The sequence below is a fragment of the Gossypium raimondii genome, chromosome 1 (genome assembly GCF_025698545.1).
Source record: "Gossypium raimondii isolate GPD5lz chromosome 1, ASM2569854v1, whole genome shotgun sequence".
Lineage (NCBI taxonomy): Eukaryota > Viridiplantae > Streptophyta > Magnoliopsida > Malvales > Malvaceae > Gossypium > Gossypium raimondii.
In genome coordinates this window covers 23575908-23596798 of record NC_068565.1, presented here as the reverse complement: position 1 = coordinate 23596798, position 20891 = coordinate 23575908, and the positions used below count along the sequence as shown (strand labels likewise).

General features: G+C 34.4%; 1 protein-coding gene across 1 annotated transcript; it reads left to right on the top strand.

The window, feature by feature from the left end:
• The first annotated feature begins 14170 nt into the window (after window positions 1-14170).
• LOC105785444 (uncharacterized) lies at window positions 14171-16194 on the top strand. Its single transcript, XM_012611540.2, has 2 exons — window positions 14171-14426; window positions 14692-16194. The coding sequence occupies exon 2, from the start codon at window positions 14793-14795 to the stop codon at window positions 16032-16034; it is 1242 nt and encodes a 413-aa protein (XP_012466994.1). The 5' UTR covers window positions 14171-14426; window positions 14692-14792; the 3' UTR covers window positions 16035-16194.
• The last annotated feature ends 4697 nt before the right edge of the window (window positions 16195-20891 follow it).

Below are 20891 nucleotides of genomic sequence, written 5' to 3'. Positions count from 1 at the left end.
CCATTTGGTTTATGTAATGCACCTGCTACATTTGAAAGATGTATGATGTCTATTTTTACTGACATGGTTGAGAAATATTTGGAAGTTTTTATGGATGATTTTTCAGTATTCGGAGATACGTATGATGATTGCCTAGCTAATCTAGCCAAGGTACTAAAGCGATGCGAAGAAACAAACCTTGTACTTAACTGGGAAAAGCGTCATTTTATGGTACGAGAAGGTATTGTTCTAGGGCATCAGATAACAAGACATGGAATCGAGGTAGATGAAGCAAAGGTAGATGTTATTGAGAAACTCCCACCTCCAATATCTATAAAGGGTGTTAGGAGCTTTTTGGGCCACACCAGTTTCTATCGAAGATTCATCAAGGACTTTTCCAAAGTTGCTAAACCCTTATACAAATTATTGGAGAAGGACACGGTGTTTAAATTTGATGAGGAGTTTTTAAGAGCTTTCAATGATTTGAAGAGTCGGTTAGTCTCGGCACCCATAATAGTCACACTAGACTGGGATTTGCCATTTGAATTGACGTGTGACGCAAGTGACTTCTCAATCAGAGCTATCATGGGTCAGCAAAGGAACAAAGCTTTTCATCATATCTACTATGCGAGTCGGACTCTGATAGGAGCTCAACTGAAATACACGGTAACAAAAAAAGAGTTACTTGCTATTGTGTTTGCTTTTGACAAGTTTCGATCTTATCTTGTAGGTACCAAAGTGACTGTTTATACGGACCACTCGGTAATTAAGTATTTACTTGCCAAGAAAGATGCTAAGCCGAGACTGATCCGATGGGTACTTCTACTTCAAGAGTTCAATCTAGAAATTCAAGATCGAAAGGGAGTGGAAAACCAAGTAGCAGACAACTTGTCCAGATTGGAGCTGCAAGAAGGGAATTCTCCTTTTATACCACATTGAGAGACGTTTCTAGATGAACACATACTAAACGTAAATCATGTCCATAATACCCTTTGGTTTGCTAATATTGCTAACTTTTTAGCTTGTGGTTTGATGCTGATTGATAAGACGTATCATCAAAATAAAAATTTTCTTCAAGATGTGAAGTACTATTTCTGGGAAGAAGCATATTTGTTTAAAAAGTGTGCAGATCAAATGATCAGGAGATGTGTGGCAGAAGATGAAGTACATAAGATTTTATACTATTGTCACTTAGCTCTGAGTGGGGGACACTTCGGAGGTACACGTACTGCAGCCAAGGTATTCAAAGATGCATATGCTTATGTAAAGAGTTGTGATCAATGTCAAAGGGTCAGAAATATCACCAACAGAAATGAGATGCCTCGAGCAAACATCATTGAGGTAGAATTATTCGATGTTTGGGGTAATGACTTTCTCAGTCCTTTCCCTCTATCTTTTTTGTCACAAGTACATATTAGTAGCAGTAGACAATGTGTCTAAGTGGGTTGAGGCAGAGGCATATCCGAAAAACGATGCTAAGGTTGTAATAATTTTTTTGCAGAAACATGTGTTGACAAGGTTTGGAACCCCAAGAGCTATCATCGGTGATGAAGGCTCCCATTTTGTGAACAAGTGGTTGAAATGGTTTTTAGATAAACATGGATTGAAACGCAAGTTCGCTACAGCTTACGATCTACAGACGAATGGGCAAGCTGAATTGGCAAACAAGGAGATCAAAGGCATACTTGAAAAGGTAGTTTGCCCAAACCGACGAGATTGGTCCAAAAGTCTGGATAATGCTTTATGGGCTTACAAGACAGCATACGAGACACCTTAAGGGATGTCACCCTATAGGTTAGTCTTTGGGAAAGCCTGCCATCAACATTTGGAGTTAGAACACAAAGCTTACTGCGCTCTCCAACGACTCAACTTGGATCTTAAAAGTTCCAAAGAGAAACTGATGCTTCAACTTAACGAGTTAGAAGAATTCCTAATGTCTTCATTCGAGAATACTAAATTACTTAAGGAGAGACTCAAGAAAAAGCATGACAAACACATTCGAGTTTGAGAATTTGAAGCAGTTCAGCAAGTCTTGTTATTCAATTCCAGATTAAGGTTATTTCTAGGTAAGTTAAAATAACATTGGTCTGGTCAATTTATGATTCATCAAGTCTATCCATACGGAGTTGTTGAACTTTAAGGTAAGGGAGGTAATTTTTGAGTTAATGCTCAAAGCTTGAAACATTACTGGGGAGATAAAATTGAACGGAATCAAATCTCATTCATTTTATCAGATATTTAATTTTTCTTATTCTTCTGTTTGAATAAATGATTTAGGGTATATTTTTGGGATTAGTATGTTTAAATAAATTCTGTCTAGAAGATTGGAACTTAAGCGAGACTGCTTGTGACCTCTCCAATCTTTCCTGAGAATTGATTTTAACATAATTTCCCAAGAAATTATTCCCTAAACGACAAAATAAATTTTTAGTTTTTCAAATAAAAAGGTCAATTTTGATCCAAGTTTTATGTTGCAACTCAATTTTGAATTTTCAATAAGTCTAGGAACTTAATTGAATTATTTTTAAAAATTTGGTTGCTCTTTTGTAAATATTAAAATTAGATGCCACTTTTTGTAAATATTTTCAAAAGCATCTAGAATAAATGTTTTAGTTCAATAAAAAGAAAAAATGATAATTAATATATAATTATATCCATTATAATATATATTAATTATTATCATCTTTATTTAGAGTTAGGATTAGTTTTAATTTAATCATGTTTTATTCGATAAGTTTTATCTTAATAAATTAATAGCAAATAATAATTTAATATGCATTATATTAATTATTAATTGTTATTTACTTTGAATAGAATTAGAACTTAGAATTTTTAAGAATTCTACTCTAGCTCCTACTCCTTTCACTATAAATTCTACCCATCTATTCTTATTTCTTTTCATTCATACACCATTCCCTCCAAAAATACCAAAACCCTTAAGTGCTGAAACCTCCTAACAATTCCCTAGCCACGGCATCGCTCAGCTGATCGGTCAGCAGCACACCGCGGGCACCCACACCAGGCCTGCTCAACGATCCGCACGTTGCTCACATCTATCCCCTGTTGCGCGCTGCTGACTTGCATACACGAATGGCACACTACGCTTCCACGCATCCTCAGCCAAAAACCCCTCAACCTATTTTAATTTGCCATCTTTTGATTCAAAATTATTTTTCTTAAGAGCTCTTAATTTTTACAAAATAGGTGGTAAGACCAATTTTTCTCCTAAATATTAATTTAATTATCTAAATTTTCAATTTATTGAATTATTAATATTTTATATTAATTAAATTTTTGAGAAAATAATTGTTACCATCTTATGATCAGGTTAGTCATGCATTGCAAGAGAACTCGTGCATCTGCCCAAATTGACGGATCACAAAACAAGTTTCACTGTGAAGAAGCCAAAGCAAGATACGAGAGTATCTTCAAGAATCAACAGATGCATCCAGAGAAAGGTTTCACATTGAAAGAAAGCAACTATATTGGTTTTATGGTGCATATTAGTCAGGTTGCTAAAACTCTTACTTGGGAGTTGTTTTGTGAGAAGAGACCTAGTGTGGATGAGGAGTTAGTACGTGAATTCTATGAGAAATTAACCTCAAGCGAGTTGATGGAAGTTCAAGTTCGCAGAATCAAGGTACCAATAACTTCAAAAGCTATTAATGAGTTCTTTGAATTGCCTGATTTCGAAAACGATGAATATTCCTCCTTGATGAGCAATATAGAGTCTAAAAATTTGCAAGAAATTCTCGAGGAACTTACAGTTTTAGGTTCTATGTGGACTGTGTCAAAGCAAGGAATCTACACTTGTCAAAGAGAATATTTGACACCACTCGCAAAGGTATGGTTCTACTTCATCCGATTCAACCTTACGCCTAGTTCACATAGGTCTACAATCTCATTAGAGCGAATAGTCTTAGTATACTCGATTTTAATTGGGAAGACCATTGATGTGGGAAAAATCATCCTGAGGGAAATGCAAAATTGTGTCGTTAGACATTCACGTTCTGGCCCAACTTACTTTCCCTTTACGATAATAATTATGTGCTTGAAAGCTAAAATTCTTGCAAACGTAAAGAAGACAAGCTATAGCCAGGGCACAATCACAGATTGGGACCTCTATCAAATAGCTAAAGACTCTATTCTATAACAACGAGTCAACTAAAGTGAGGATCCTGAAAAAGAAGAAGAAGAAGATCCCATAGAGATCGAGCCAGTGCAATCGACTGACATCCCTGATAAGGTGGAACCAATGGAACCAGAAGCTAAACCTGATATCGAGACTTCAATGTTCAGAGCTCAACCGCCTCGCCCAGATCTTCAAGATGAGCTATCAAGGTTAATGGACATAATGCAACATATGCAGTGGTAGCAATAAGCTTACTGGAAATACTCAAAAGTAAGGGATGACTCGATGAGAAGTGCTCTTACGAAAATTTACAATGACCCATTTATTTTTGTGCCTAAGTTTCCAGATTACATATTTGAACCATGGAGCTCATTATCGAAAAATGAGCGAAGTGATTCATGCAAAGACAATAATGATGGAGCAAAAGATGAGTCGAATTTGGAAGGATCTACTAATAAATAAAGGGGGTATCTCGACTTTATTTATGTTCTTAGGTTATTTTAGGATAAAGTTAATTAGGAATTTTTGCATAATAAAACAAGAGATGAAAATCATTAATAAAATTGAAAAAGTCATGAAGTGTAAAGTGTGGCAATAGATATATACATGTCTAGGATTGGATTTAGAAAGAGCTAGGTACTTAAGCAGTCAAATTGACTCACCTCCTCTTTTCTAGAGTCCTACCTGGTGTATAGTATCTACTCATTTTAAACAATGAGGACATTGTTCATTTTAAGTAGGGGGACCAAAAAATTGAAATTATTTCCACTCAGAATAAATAGTTCTTTTAATTATGATTAGGATATATTTTGTTCAATAATTTGAAATTTTGTTAAGTATGCTAAACTTCGGTATAAATAAAGTTCTATTATTTCAATAAATTGTTATGTTAGCTGAATAATGATATAAATATATTTTTAATAAACCATACAAATCGTGCCATAAAATTTTTAGTTCCTTAAGAAAGGTAAGCATGCATGAAAGTTCAAGTCTCTAGAATTGACTTAGTAGTTTCTTGAGGCGAAATCCTAGGAAGCATAGAATGTTGAAAATGATTTAGGTAACTCTTGTTTGGACCATTTGAACCTTTCAAGCCAACCTTGATGAAATTTTATCCTTTGAAACCAAACTTTGAGACTATATGGCCTAATTTTATTTGAACCCTTGCAATATTTAGCCATCACTTCTCTCTTAATTATCTTTAAATTGTCCCAAACAATAGACTCAGTACTATTCAGAATATTCTTTGAAAATAAGTTTGGGGGAGTTGAAAGAAGTATCAAATGCTCTAAAAAATTGTAGTACATATAGTAAAATGCTCAAAAAAAAAAGAGCACATGTACTTGAAAGAAAATAGATGTACAAAGGAGCATGTGAAAGCAAAGTAAGTTGGTGTATTGAGGAAAATTATTCCACAAGTCCGATTGAAGCTGAGTCTAGGGTTTAAAAGCCTAAATTTATCTATCTTTTACCTACCTCTAGCCTACCTACGTTAAAACCTTTTTAAAGACCTATTGATTCAAGTTTTCTATGCTACCTACATTAGTGGAGAGAAATTGCTATGTTCAACATATGAAGGCATAAGTTAAACTTAATGATTGCAGCTTAATCTTGAATAAGGAAATAAAATCAAATTGGTAAGGGTTAACATGTCTTGTTAAGGAAGCATTTAGTCTAATTGTGCTATCATAATAGTTGTTGAGATTAATTTGAACGATATGTATACTTAAGTAGTATAACTATAAAATTTCTTGTTTTTGAGCATAAGTATATTAAATTCATAATTCTGGGAAGAATGTTACTCTAAAGGAATTTTTCAAAAATGTTTTCTGAGAAATTATTTTTAATTTGTGCATTACTCGGGACGAGAAATGAATTAAGTTTGAGGGTGTGAAAACACGAAAATTTCTGATTTTTACATAGCCTTTTAACTTAAAATCATACAGTTTCAATAAAATTCTTGTCGAAAAAATAATTAATTTTTACAAAATAATTAAAGTGCACTTAAAATATGAAAATGTTGAATTTTATTTAATTTTATAATTAATTTTGATGAATTTTGGTTATTTTTGACAGATTTACACAAAGGGCAAAAAATGGCGCGGTAGACACTGCTAGAAGCGCAAAACCGGAAAGCAATTTGAAGTATCGAGGCAAACTAAATTTTAGCCTAAGACAGTCCAAAATTATATGTATTAATTCATAATATAATTAATTTTAATTTATATCCAATTTAATTTGGGTTAATAAATTATTATTAATTAATTATGAAAAAGTGGTCCAACTGAACTGAACTGACCAAGAAATGGATAGCCCAAAAACCGTCTCAAGAGCTGACCCAAATCAGCTTCTTAGCTGATTATTTAAGCTTGCAAAGAGGCCCTTAAAGACTTGTTCAAGTTGCATTCAAAGCCCTCCACAATTGGTGGCTTTATGGATTTGCCCCAAGCCTAAATTAGCAAAGTTGAAACTATCAACCTTGCCACATGTGTGGTCGGCCAAGGGAGGGCTCTTTGACTAATAATTTTAGCTATTTATAGTAGCCCTGATCAGCTATGTAAACCCCCTTAGGCTGGTCATTTGAAAAACACACCTCAAGCATTCACATCTTTCCTCTCTTCTCTCCACTTTCTCTCTTTTTTCCATTCCAAAATTCCATTACTCTTTTTCCGATTTCTCCTCTTGGGAAAAAAGCATTCATCAGCTATTTGGAGTAGCAATTAAGTGTTTATAGCATCCTTGGTTGATGAGGACAATGGAGAAGGAAGAACGGAGCAACTAGTTAAGCCATGGAAAAACACCGGATTTGATTCTTGTTCCCTATCACTTTAATTTTTGTTGTTGTTATGCTGAACATATCTATGAATATTTATGTTGTTGGAATGGTTAATTTAATAAATTTAGCTTGAATTTAATTTGTGTTAGGTTGATTGCATTTCGTTTGTTAAAATTATTAAAATTGTGTTTATGTTGTTATAGGCCTCGGTAAGATGCTTGATTAAGTAAAATCATGACTAAGTTTTTCTTGCATTAGAATTGTTAGGTAACTAATGATTTAATTATTTAAACGGATTGAAATTGTAATTAATGGACACAGTACTTAATCAGTGCATGTTTAATCCTCTAAGGTAGTTGAGGGTTAGATTAGCAACGGTATGTGACGATACATTTGCCTTGCATAACTTGCAAGATTATTGTGATTAAGCTGTTTGAAGGTAATGATACTTTGTTACCTCACATAGTCTTTTATGTGCTTATTAAATCGAGTTAATTGTTTGAATTGACATAAGGATATGCACAAGAGATTATTTCGATTTAATAAGTATGTATGTGCAATAACATATTTTGCCTATTAAGATTTGTTTAATCGGTTGAATTGACATAGGGTATAGTCAAGAGATAAATGGATTTTGGTAAGTGAGTATGTTCATAAGTTAGCAAATTACCAAGTTTCCGTGAACTTATTCGTAACAATATAAACATGAGTTTAATAATTCTAAGTTAAGAAATGTAATTAATCTAACACAATTATGTCATCTTGATTAAAATCGTATTTTGAAATCGTGCATTTGAGATTTATTTATTTAGTTCACTTAGTTTAAAATCTTAGTTTTTTAATTACCCTATTCAAACAAAATATTTTTCTTCACCAAAGTGTTTTAAATAGCATTCATAAAAAAATCTTTTCACAGTCTCTGTGGGTACCATAACTCGACATTTACTTGTCACTTTATTAATTGTTGTGATTGTGTACTCTTGCACATTTCCTTCATTCTAGGCATCAGGAAGAGAGATCAAGTTTTGCCCTCAACCTTCTGTTGTTTGAGTTCCTTTCTGGGCCCTAAGTTTCCTTTCTTCATCTTTTACATATCGTTCCTCTCTCCCTTCATAGTGGTTACTCACTCATTGTAGTTAGTTTTCAAATTTTGGGCAATCCTTCCCCTTTCCTTTACTTCATTTTAAATTATACTACTATGTCTGAAATTGCTCTTGTATCAGGAGGAAGGGTCAGAGGCACCAGTCCCTAGAGTCAAAGGGGTTACTGAAGGAAAATTGATGAAGATAAAAATGCTCCAAAGTTCAAAGGGACGGTCACTTTAGTTAAAACACCCGTATACAATTTCCTAACCACCACGGAAGATATTGTACATCATTTGGTAGCCTAGGGTGTCCAGCTACCTAACTTTGCCTACCACTTCGAAATTGTTACAGGTAGGAGACGTTTGAGCAGTTCCGAGGAGGGCTTCATTCTGCCTTTCTACTTGTTGGAAGTTAGCTTCCATCTCATTTTACATGATTTCTTTGGTGTTGTACTCAAAGAGAACAAGATTGCACGAGGGCAATTGACCTGTTTATCCTAGTGCACGTTAATGGCATACTTCTTGCACTATAGTAACCGTAATGAGCCACCCTTTCTTGGCTTATTCCAACAGTTTTACCAATTGAAGATCCTAACGCAGGGGCCTTCCATTGGGATGGTACACTTCATCGTTCACCAAGGTCGCGAGCCTATCCTCAAAAATTGGCCCCCAAACGTAAGTCTGGACTGCAATAAATTTATATTGGTGAAAGACAAGCTTTCTCACAGTTTTAATTTTTCCACAAGGTGGTTGCTTCCTACGGATTCCACTTGTTGACAATCCCAACCCTTGGAAACGGAGATCGCTGTAGTATAAGTTGAAAGATTAAATCTGAGGCGGATTCTAGAGTTAAAAAGGCTTCTTACTATTAGAAACATCTTTCGCTACTATTTAGACGGAAGGCGCCCAAATGGTTAGTAAGCTTCGAATTACCATCTTGGTGTGAATCTCAAGATGGTTCAGTGTGCCGAGGAGGCATGCCGTTTGGGGCCAAAGGCGAGTTAGCCAAGGCTCTTAATGGAAAATGAAGGGAGCCCACTAATTTCTTTTACATTGTTTCCAATACAACTCCCAATAACTGACTAACCTCGAGTCCAAGACTTATGAGCGAATTAACAAATGGGGACTTAGTCAAAAGCATTTCTAAACCTGCTGTCCCTTCCATGGGTCCTACTTACCTCTTTCCCTTGACACCAATTCCCCAACCCGGATTCATTGATGTAGAGGCATTGTTTAAGAATGCCCAACAGGTCATTGATGTTATAGATTTGTGAGCGTGAGGTAGCAGTAGTAGTCACAAGAGATTGAGATTCGAAGAGGGGTCTTCTAATGCTAGGTAGAGTAGCGACCATAGGTCAGCCTACCACAAGCCTGACAAACAACCTATCTTTCCAAACACTTGACTCCCCAACATGCCCTCTTCTCCCTTCCCTAAACCTTTATGATCCTCCTTTTGAGTTTGCCCATGCTAAGGGCCCATCTACTACTACCTTAGCTCCCCTCGCTTCACCTTTTAGCACCTTCATTCATGCTCCCCTTTCAGAATAAGTTCAAACTTTCTAATCCTAGCGGCTTCATATCCGCATAGACCAATATCCATTCTACGACTTTGTCATCCAGCATCATCAAGATAGGGAATGGACATCAGAACTAAAGGAGATTGTTTATGCTTCCTCCTATTTTTTTGGCACTCACAAGCCTACTTTATTTGAGCTGGTTATCTCCCTTACCATGTTGTTCATAGAATGTAACCTTGCGAATTGGGCTCTACAGAAGGCCTGTAATGAAACCGAGACTAAATAGGCTGACTCTGAAAGAGCCCTTCTTTTTAGCGAATAGTTTCTTACCCAGCTTTGGCTGTCACATAAAACTTCTATTCAGCAAATTATTGAACTCTCAAAGTTTGCCTCCTCATTGGAGTCTGAATGTCAATCCTTGGATACCCAAGTAAGTGAGTTGCAGGAGAGAGTTTGACAATTGAAGACCCTCGGGAAATGAAACCTTGTTCATATGGAGTGCATCTGGAAGAAGAATGAAGAGGTACTAGCAAAGTTCAAGGCAGACACTCAGTAAGGCATTCAAAACTTTCTGCCTAAGTTAAGGCCTAGCCTAGTCTTACACATATAGGTCACCACAGGTACCCTTGACTTAAATTAAGTAAACTTTAGTTGTATTCACCAGTACGCCTATGCTAATATTGGATTCAACGTTTAGAACCCTTCTAGAGCTACCTAGGAGGAATTCCAGAGAGGGTGGAAGGAATCTAGAGAACTTTTCTATGTTCAAAACTCAGAACTATCCTACATAGAATCTTTGTAACACAGCCTACCCGACCTGATCACCATGTTCGGGTATCGAATGCCATAGTAACCCGTGGGACTTAACAAAATTTATTTTTTGACTTAAATTACGTACTTAAACAATTTGAACATACTAGTACTAAAACTTTAAAATTCCTTATCATCATAAATTTACATAATTTTTTAACAAGGGATTGAAAAAGTCAAAGAACAACTACAACCTTAAGGCAAAGCCTCTACAGGTGCCCCTCTGTAAACATGCACGGTTGCTACATTTTTCCCAGCTCCCAATTAAGTCTAGCTTGGTCCCTCTGAATTTCTAAATCTTTAACTAGCCTACATTTGAGCAGTAAACTTATAAGTCCGGGTGAACTCCGTGAGATTTGTATATAAAATTTAAAATTAATGGAAGGCGTTGAGCTCAAGATTTAACTCCTTGGTAACCCGTATCCAATATTTCTAGTGGGTGACAATTGGCAGTTGTTTAAGTGATTTCCACATCTGCTTTTTTTCTTAGAATTCAATATCCTCGCTACCTTGGAGAATTACGGCTCCCTAGCAACACCGAGACCCTTGCTCTGACAAAATATTCCCAAAGAAGGCTTCTTTACATATGCAGTTCCTACCTTGGGAGCTTAACGAAATCCTTGTCATTCTCCTTAGCTAGATCTGACCTCTACTTTTAACTACGGTTTGGTGGGCTTTATTGGCCATCTGGCCTTGGGCATACCCTTCCTCTTAAAAAGACCCGGTTTAGCTTATTAAACCCTTCAGTTGATCTTTTTTCCATCCTCTTAATATATGTACACAACTACGTATTAGTGCATGTTAACCATGCATGTTTACATTGCATAGGGCCTGTAACATCCCTAGTGAACTGTATTCTCTATTATACCACTATTTCCCTATTTTATGGATTTTCTCAAACCTATTCCCTAATACTCGTATTTTCCTTTTTGTGTGACTTTCTATAATTTTTGTCCTAGTGTTCCACCCCATTTTAATGTTCGATGGACTTTTTTGGTTCTCATCTCCTAATTAAGGTCTTACTCCTTTTCATCCTATGTTTCCTACCTTGATGGGCTATCCCGTGTATACTGTCCCGACGAACTATCCCATGTTTACTATCTTGATGGACTATCTATGTTGTCGTATTTGAGCTATGGCCTTAGACAATATTCCTCATGTTTAATGTCTTGGCAGACTCCATTGGTTGACATAACCTAACTATGGTCCTATACCTCGTGGTTCCCGTGTTTATCGTCCCGACAGACTAGCTATGATACCATAGTGTCTTCCAGCTATGGTCTTACTCAATATAACCCCATGTTTACTGTCCCAATGAACTATCAAAAGATGTCATAGCATCTTCCAGCTATGGTCTTAGTCCTATTTACCGTTCTAGCACGCTTTTATATGATGCCACATCATCTTCCAGCTATGGTCTTACTCATTTCTATCATGATGCCAGAACATCTTTCAACTATGGTCTTACTCATTTTAGGCATATAACCTTCAATCGGACCCATGGCCTAGCCATGATCTTTCTTCTATAAGGTTTAAAGCTTTGCTCATCACAGTTTGCACTCAACAATACCGTATGCGGTATCTAACAAAATCACCCATTTTTCTCATTCCTAACTTCGTCTAACCCATTATTAGTCTCCCTTCTCATACCATGCATACAGTAAACATATATACCATACAAAACATCGTTATGCAATACACTACACTAGAGAATCATTCAACAATAGTTTACTATTACGATCAACATTAGCATGACAATTTCTCATAACAACATTTAACATCCATAAGACAGTGCAGATATTCACCTTGTTTTGTTATCCTTGATAACTTAGCTAGTCCAAACCACAGAGTTTCCTTCATCCTAGTAGCAATTCCTCCATTTTCCATTACCAGCTTTAAACTCAGACCTCTGCTGCTACATGCAGAGCTACCTTTATCTACATTCCCCTTCTTCTTCAAGATGAATGAAGAAGATGATGCTATGGAAAGGAGAAAATCTATCAACAGACTTCAGAAAAATCTGCCCCCACTAGTGTGTTATATATATACTCCTTAGGCATGGTCCACACCGACCATATCCACCATCCATTCTTAACCATTTTGTTTCCCACTTTGGAACCGGCCGATTCCATCCTAACTAAACCAGAGTTGAGATCCAACTAATCGAAATTTGGCCACTTCAATTTCTAAATTACCTAGCAGGGTTCTGTGGTTCGCTATTCCTCTCAATTTAGTCCTAGCTTCCTTAATTTCGAATTAATGATGATATTCGGGTATTGCAACAATGATTTGGTTCCTAGATTTCGAACTCACCAAGTTAGAACTAAAATTTCAACACAAAATAAAAAATTAAAATAAAAGGAAAACTAAATATTTAAATAGTAAAATGATATTTATCCAAATAAAATGAGGCTTTACATGAGAGAATGTTTGGGTGAGTAACAAGAAAGGATATCAGAAGAGAAAAGGGAAGAAGACAGGAAGAAACAGATGTGAGAAACAAGATTTATATAATTTTTATAATCAAGACCACATTAAGACCATGTGTAAATGCTAAAGGTTATTTTTCTAAATTCAGGACCAAATTGACACAACGTGTAAGTGTTAAGCTTTGAATTTGTTATTATAACATTTTTTAATTGCCACATCATCTCTCTGCCACAAAGTTAACAATAGTTAATGGAATTGGACCAAAAAAGACAAATGTGATTAGTTGGGTGACTATTTTGTAACTTTTTATAGTTATATGACCAAAAAAGAAATTTAAGCATAGTTGAGTGTTTTGCAATGTGATTTACCCATAATAATAACCTCTACTATAACAAAACCCAAAACTAAGTTGGTGTCACCCATGAATCGAGTCCCTATAATGATATTTAAACCAAAGTAACATTATGTATATCAAACCTTTAACTTTACCATTACAACCAAATTAACATTTAGTTTTATATGAAATTTTAATAAATATATTCATGACCAATATTGTATGAAAAAGGCTGGACCAATTAGATCGAGAACCGGTCGGGTATCGTTTTTGAGAGGTGCTTGGAACTAGTTGACTTAGGAACTAGTAAGGACCGGCTAAAGAAGACTTTCTTAATCTTTTTTTTAATAAATTTTAATTGGATTGATTGAGTCGGTCAAACCGACGAATCAATGATTTGACCGGTTCGAGTACTAGTACGATTCAAAAAAATTGTTTATTACATAATTTTTCACCCACATAATTGGTGTGACATATTTAGTTATAATAATTCTATATTATAAAATATTTAATATTTATTTTCTAGGTTAAAATATCCTCCAAGTCGATGTACTTTTTAAAATTACAATTTAGACTTTTACTTTTATTTCTAGAATTTAGTCTTTCTACTTTTTAATTTTCAAAATTTAGGTTCAATTGTTAATTTTGCTAAAATTTTTCGTTAAGTTGAAGTTCATTACAATGCTATTCTTTTTATTACATAACTACCAAAGTGAGTATTTTGTTATTTCGAATGTCATATCGTTGAATTTAACAAAAGAATTTTAATAGTGTTAATAATTGATCTTAAATTTTGAAATCTAAAAAATAGAGTGACCAAATTATGAAAAATAAAAGTCGAAACACGAAATTTCAAATTTCTAGGGAGTACAAGGACCTAGAGTATATTTTAACATTTTTTATATCAACGTATATAATATTCCATGTTCTGTTACAAACTTGAAACTTAGGTCCTTAGATGTGCTTTTATCTCTCGTGCATTTAATTGTCTCCTGCTAGAGTATCTAATTTAATGAGTACCGCTATTTTTACACTAGCAGTAGTAAATAAACTGTCAACTTCAATGTCAAAATCCTGACTATAGTCATCAATACCGTTGATTCGAACACATTAATTTACAAAATATGCTGAAATACAGAGAATCCTCCCTCTCCTCTCTCACGCTTTCTCTCCTCTGAAGGCTTGAATGAATTTTCTAATAATCTGAATTACTTCGTATATTTTCTATTTAATTCTTTTCGTTCATGTCTTATATGAACAATTCGTTGAACCCAACTCATTTCAGAAACAGCTCCCATCATCCAACTCAGTGACTCAAATAGCTCCGAGTGTGATATTCAAAGATCATCAGCTGTTAAACCCAGGTTTTTTTTTTCCCCTTCTTCTATAAATCTCATTTTTTTCGTATTTCATATTTATTTGGTTTCGTTTTTAGAGTCATCATCTTGATGACTTAGTGCTATATATATATATATATATATATAGTTTTGGGAGGTTGTGAATTCGGGATTTAGATCTTGGTTTCTTGATGATTGTATGAAATTGTGATAACGAAAGAGTTTTTGCATCTGGGTTTTATTTGTTTTGTGTCTAAATGCAAGCAGTCTTTTAATATAGGTTTAATTTTAGGGTAAACTTAAGGTTTTCATATCTGGGCACCTTAAACTTATAACAATTGTAAGGAGGGTTTATCTGGTACAAAAGAGTGGGTTATTTTGGGATCATTTGTAATGGGGGAGGAAGCACCTGAATCAATGAACCTTGATTTGAATCTGGATCCTACCCCTGAGCCAGGGCCGGGATTGGTTTCGGTTGAAGGTGTGAATTCGAATGCTTTTGTTGATAGCCGCCCGGTTACTAGGATTATGGAAGCTGTTAGGCGCAGGCGATGTCAACAGATTTTTGGAAGTCCTGCTGAAAATGTAGAATTGAATCAATCTATTGGGAGTTCAGGCGATTTGAATACATTGCAGGTCAGTGAATGCAGTCTTGTTACAGATGAAAGTACGATTGATGTACCGAAAGCATCTGAAAATACCATTGGATTTTCAGAAGATGAGGTTTCAGAAAAGAAGGTTAATGTTGAGAAGGGTGTTAGCAGTGATGGCAGTTTTTTCGATTGTAACATATGCCTCGGTTTGGCCTGGGAACCTGTTGTAACTTGTTGCGGTCACCTGTTTTGCTGGTCTTGTCTCTACCGATGGTTAAATGTACATTCCAAAGCAAAGGAATGTCCTGTCTGCAAAGGAGAGGTTACGGTTAAATCGGTGATCCCAATTTATGGGCAGGGGAAGATTACCTATGAGTCAGAAGAGGATTCGGGTCTTAAGATCCCTCCTCGGCCTACTGCTTGGCGGGTGGACAGTTGGAGGCAAATTATACAAAGGAGTGCTTTTAATCTTCCCATAGGTGAGATGATTCGCAGCATTGGAAGCAGATTTCATTTGACTCGTGACCCTACTCCATCGCAGCTTGCTAATACTGCCCAGGAAACTGCTGAAAGAACTCATTCTGTTCTTAACAGGATAATGGCATCCCGCAGACTCCATAGAGCACAAAACACAGTTGCATCCCTTGATGATGTTGACTTGATGCATAGCAGTTCAACCAGTACCGATGTTATGTCTTCCCGGATTCATTCTTTGTTTCTTGAAAGACAATCACAACTGCGAAGATCCGCAAGAATTACTTCATTGTCATCCGCATTGACTTCTGCAGAGAGATTAGTTGAGGCATATTTTCGAAGAAATCTGGTGGGAAGAAATCAGGAGCAGCCACCACCGGTTAACGATAGAGATTCTTTGTCGAGTGATGCTGCAGTATTAAACACGGAGAGTCAATTAGATGCTGCGGTCGAAATAGACTCTGCGATATCAGTCTCAACTTCATCTTCTAGTAGAAGAAACAATGTTTCAAGGGTTTTGGATGTAGACGGCGTCAACCCTCGACCGGTTAGGAGAAGACTGAACTAGGAGCTAGAAAGAGTTTTTATCATATCTCAATGTCATGAAATTGCCCAGCATTGCGCTTCTATTGCTTTTTCTGTTTTACAAAGAATTTAGTTAATCATAAAGCTTTCAAATATGTTATGATCACATTATGACAATTAAATTGTCAATCATCCTTTCATAATGATCCGGCAAAGAACGAAGGGATTGTGAAGTTCGAAATTTAATTCGAGGTTATGCAAGGTTGGGTTATTCTTCTGAGCTTGTAGATCCGATCAAATATTTATGTGGGTTTGAAAAATGGAATTGGGTGTGGAGTTGAATTTTAGGATTTAATTAATTTGAATAATTCAATATTATTAGTTTAAATGTCTGTTTGATACTTGTAAATTAGTAATTATAAAATTCAAAATAAATTTTAAAAGTTCAAAATATTAATAACAATTCATAAGTTTTTTAAAAATTGAAAAAATAAAAATTCAAAGGAATATATAAAAGATTAAAGAAATTTAAAACATTTGTAGCATATTCAATTTACATTCAAATATAATAAGAAAAAATTTCAAATTATGATTAAAACATTTGTACCATATTTAATGTAGAATATAGGTTTACTTCACTTAGTTAATGCAGGTAACATTATTCAAATAAAAACTAATTATTTTGATAATTTAAATATAGTGCTAATAATTTTTTAACGATCATTAAAGCATTATAAACTATAAAAATAGATATTTTTAAAATTAAATTCTTCATAATATATATTTTTATTTCTAAGAAAATATTATATAATTAATATGAATATAACAACTCGGTTTTCAGAGTGTCAAAAATACAATTGTGGAATCATTTTTCAGAAACCGAGTCAAGAATATTAAATAGGGATATTTACAGAGTTAATATATATATTAAAATTCAATTAAGTAATTTAGCAGAAAATGTAGTTAATTAAGGCGAGAGACTAAATTATCCAAAAGACTAATTTGTAAAGTTTAATCTCTATAGTGTTTTAATTAGAAAAAAGACTTGAGGATGTAAATAACAATTATTCAAAGGAGGAAAATAATTAATAAATCAATTTTAAACAGATAATAATGGATGATGATGTTGAATGCCATTATATTTAGTATTGAATATTAATGCATAATTAAGTAACATTAAGCTAATTAAATATGTTTATTTACAAATTAAGCTAACTATATAAGTAAATTTGAGTAGAGAAAAGTCATCATTTTCTCCAACTCTACCGTCCACCATTTTTGTTAAAGAGAAAAAAACTTTTGGAAACCCTAATATATTCAGTCACTTAATTTAAGCAAGTCCTTAGCCACTTTTTTTTTTTTTACAGATTTTTTTATCTTTGGAGCTTGATTAAGCTAGCCCATGTATGAATTTGTTTAATTGGTGAAATTTGGATAAGTTAACATTGTTGATAAATTGAAGAACTAGGTGTGAAATTGATAGAAATTAAGCTTAGATTATGCAAAGGACTAAAGTGTAAAACGTATCAAGATTTTTTGTTAGTTTTGTTACATTAGGAACCAAATTGAATAAAATGAAAACCTGTTATGAAATTTTGCTGGGAATAAAGAGTATAGGGTCACTAATGAGTAAATGTGAAATCAAATTTTAATCCGAAGTTCTATACCAAAAGTTATGTTTGTCTCGGGTTTAGGGACTAAATTTAATAAATTGCAAAATATGTTTGATTTTGTATTTGATTGTGAATTGATGGAAAATTAATATTTTTTTTATTCTTTTGTGTTATCGTACGTAGCTAACGTTGACGTGGAACCTTCGAGAGGGAAAGGAAAAACGAAAGTTATTGACGAGTGATGCGAAATCCTAATTTGTACTTTTATGATTCGGGATTGTTTAATTTACTTACATATACATGTTAATTGTATAATTGAATATCAAGGTGAGTATATGCTGATAGTCAATATGGAATATCGAAATGGAAGACTAAAATGAATAAAGTAGAAAGTGGCATGAATTGCTTGAAATATGATATGTGATATGTAAGTTGGATAGATATTTGTTACATGGCATGAAATACATATGTAGTAATGACAAATTGTATTGTGATTAGAAACATGATTGGGAAATGGTATATGTATTGAATTGTAAAGTGGAATTGAACGTTGGTGGAAGCCGAAAAGCTTTCTCCCTTTTAGATTTTTTTTAAAATTTTATTTTGAAGATTTTGGGCTTTAAATTGGTTTTTATGCGAAAAAAGGGGTCAAACATGGGTTCGAGGTGATTTCTGACCTTTATGGACGTCGGCGCCGTCGTTGGTGACTAGTGGCAGGTGCGGCGACCGATGGCCAAATCCACGACAGGATATAGGGAGATTTTGAGAAAAAAAAAGGCTTCAAGGTTTAAAAAAAATCTAAGCATAATGAAATTTAAAAAAAAAACATTTATTTATATAGAGGTGATTAAACGACATCATTTTGGCTGGTGCTCAGAAGCCCCAAAACGGCGTCATTTCAGAGCAAACCCAAAATTCGAACTGCTCCAGGTTAAGGATCCGCGTGTTTTTTAAGCGGAAGGGATATTTACTTGTTCAGTCCTTCCGCTTCTTTGGCCCGCTTCAATTAGATCTTTTTGTTCTTTTTTCTTTTAATTTTGCCCTAGAATTTTGCTCTTATTGCATTTTAGCCCCGTGTAAAGTGCTGCATTTTGGAGGGCGGGAATATTTTCCCTTCTGGCCCTTCTATGTTATTCGTGCTTTTCAACGCGGTCCTTTACCTCATTTTTTATTTCGATTTATGCCCCTTAAATTTCATTCGAGTTTCAATCTAGTGCTTTTTGTGTTTATTCATTTATTTTATTATAATTTAGGCTCTAAATTTCATTTTAATTCTAATTTAATCCTTTATTTGCTTAATCTCAAACTTTTATTCTTTTATATGCACATTGTTCTTGCTTTATTTTATTTATTTATTTTTACATTCATTCATTCATTTATTTATTTTTATCCTTGTATTCACTTATTATTCTTCCATTTTTTTATCATTCTTTCATTAGTAATTAATTTTATTTATGCCTTCATTATTATTTCATTATTATCTATTCATCTATTTGTTTATTACCCTTTTTTATACCTTTAAATTAGATTAATTTTTACTTACTTTTATAAACTATTTTTCTTACATTATTTATGTATTTATTTTATTTATTTCTTTGTTTTAAGTTGGTATTATCCTTGTATGTGCATGCTTTGGTATTATTACCATTGTTATTATTTATTTTGATTGTTCATATTAACGTTGAAATAGTGCCCGTTATATGATTCTTGTAAATTGTTTTTATTATTTTCATTATCGTCATTTATTAATGCGACATTTTATTCACATATCAATTTTAATATTCCATTAATTTTTACCCAAATTTGTAAAAAAGAAAATTTCGAAAATAAAGGCAATATTCTGTATTTGGAAATTCGAGAAGTTGTGCCCTAACTTAGTGGGTTGAACCTAAATAACTGAACATCCTTTTAAACTTAAAATAAATGAGGTTTAAATAAAAAATAAAAGGCAAGCTTATTCTCAAAATACGAGGTGTCGTATCCTAACTTACGATATGTGACATTTTGTTACTTCGAGATGAGGAGGCATTTTACGCATTTTGATTTATTCGAGTAATTTTAATTAAAAATAATACAATATAAAGAGGGATCGTATTTTAAATTCTTTCAAGTTTTTAATTTTTGACATTAAGACACTAATTAATCAACTAGGTACCAATTTTGGGCATTACGAGGGTTCTAATCCTTCCTCGTACGTAACTGACTTTTGAACCCATCTTTTGAATTTTGTGGACCAAAATCGTTGTTTTAATAAATCAAGTCGTTTATTAAAAACAACTACTTTTCGAGGTGACCCGATCACACCTCATCTAAAAAAGATTGGTGGCGACTCTCGTGTTCGTTTTCATTTTCAAAATTAAAGTCGACGACCTTTTATCAAAAAATGGTTTCGACAGCTTGGCGACTCCACTAGGGAGATAAAATAAGAGAGTCAAGCCACGAGTTGATTATTTTTTGTCTTTTTGTCGAAAGTTGATAATTTGGTTTAAATTTACGATCCTTTCGCTACATTTCATTTTTATAGTTTGCGCCATTTTGCTATATTTTCTTTATTTGTTCAAGTATCTTGACATATTTTTGCATACTGCATTTGCATAACCATTCGGTTATACCCTTTTAAGTGGTAGTGAGAAACTATTCCTTCGTGAGGTTTTCACCTCCATGCAGGATAGTGGATCACTTTCGGGATACATCCGTACCTATGTCTTCGTCAGATTTTCATCTTCGTGCAGCCATAGGGAAAAGTATTCCCCTGAACTGAACTCGATCCATATGAGCCTATAACGGTTGAGGATCGAGGAATCTGCTAGTTCAAGCACCTTTACTATAGAACCGAACCACATATAGTGAGCTCTAAGAGCCTACCCTAAGTAGAACAACGCCAAACCCCTAGTGGTCACCCAAATAGGTCCTCTATTTGTTTCTTTCTTGCTTGCTTTTGCTTTGTACTAACCTGTTTCGTTTTGTTTTGGTTATGATTGCATTGCATTTTTTCATCATATAAAAAAGGTGTTGATTCATGTTCGGTTGCTAAATAGAGAGCTTATCATGGAAAATAGGTTTCTTGATAAAGCGGAAGACAACATGGCCACGCAAATATGGTCCAAAAAAGGCAACAAAAGAAAGGTGACAGCCTATGAGAGAGACAGGCTAGAGGTATGGACCACGTCATGAGCGATGTTTTGGTTCGAGTGCGAGAAGTGGCTGACCACTTGCAGACCCCAGCCGTTCAAAGCCTGAAATATGAATCGGAGTCGGATCAGGGCTAAGAATTAGCTTTGTTTCTT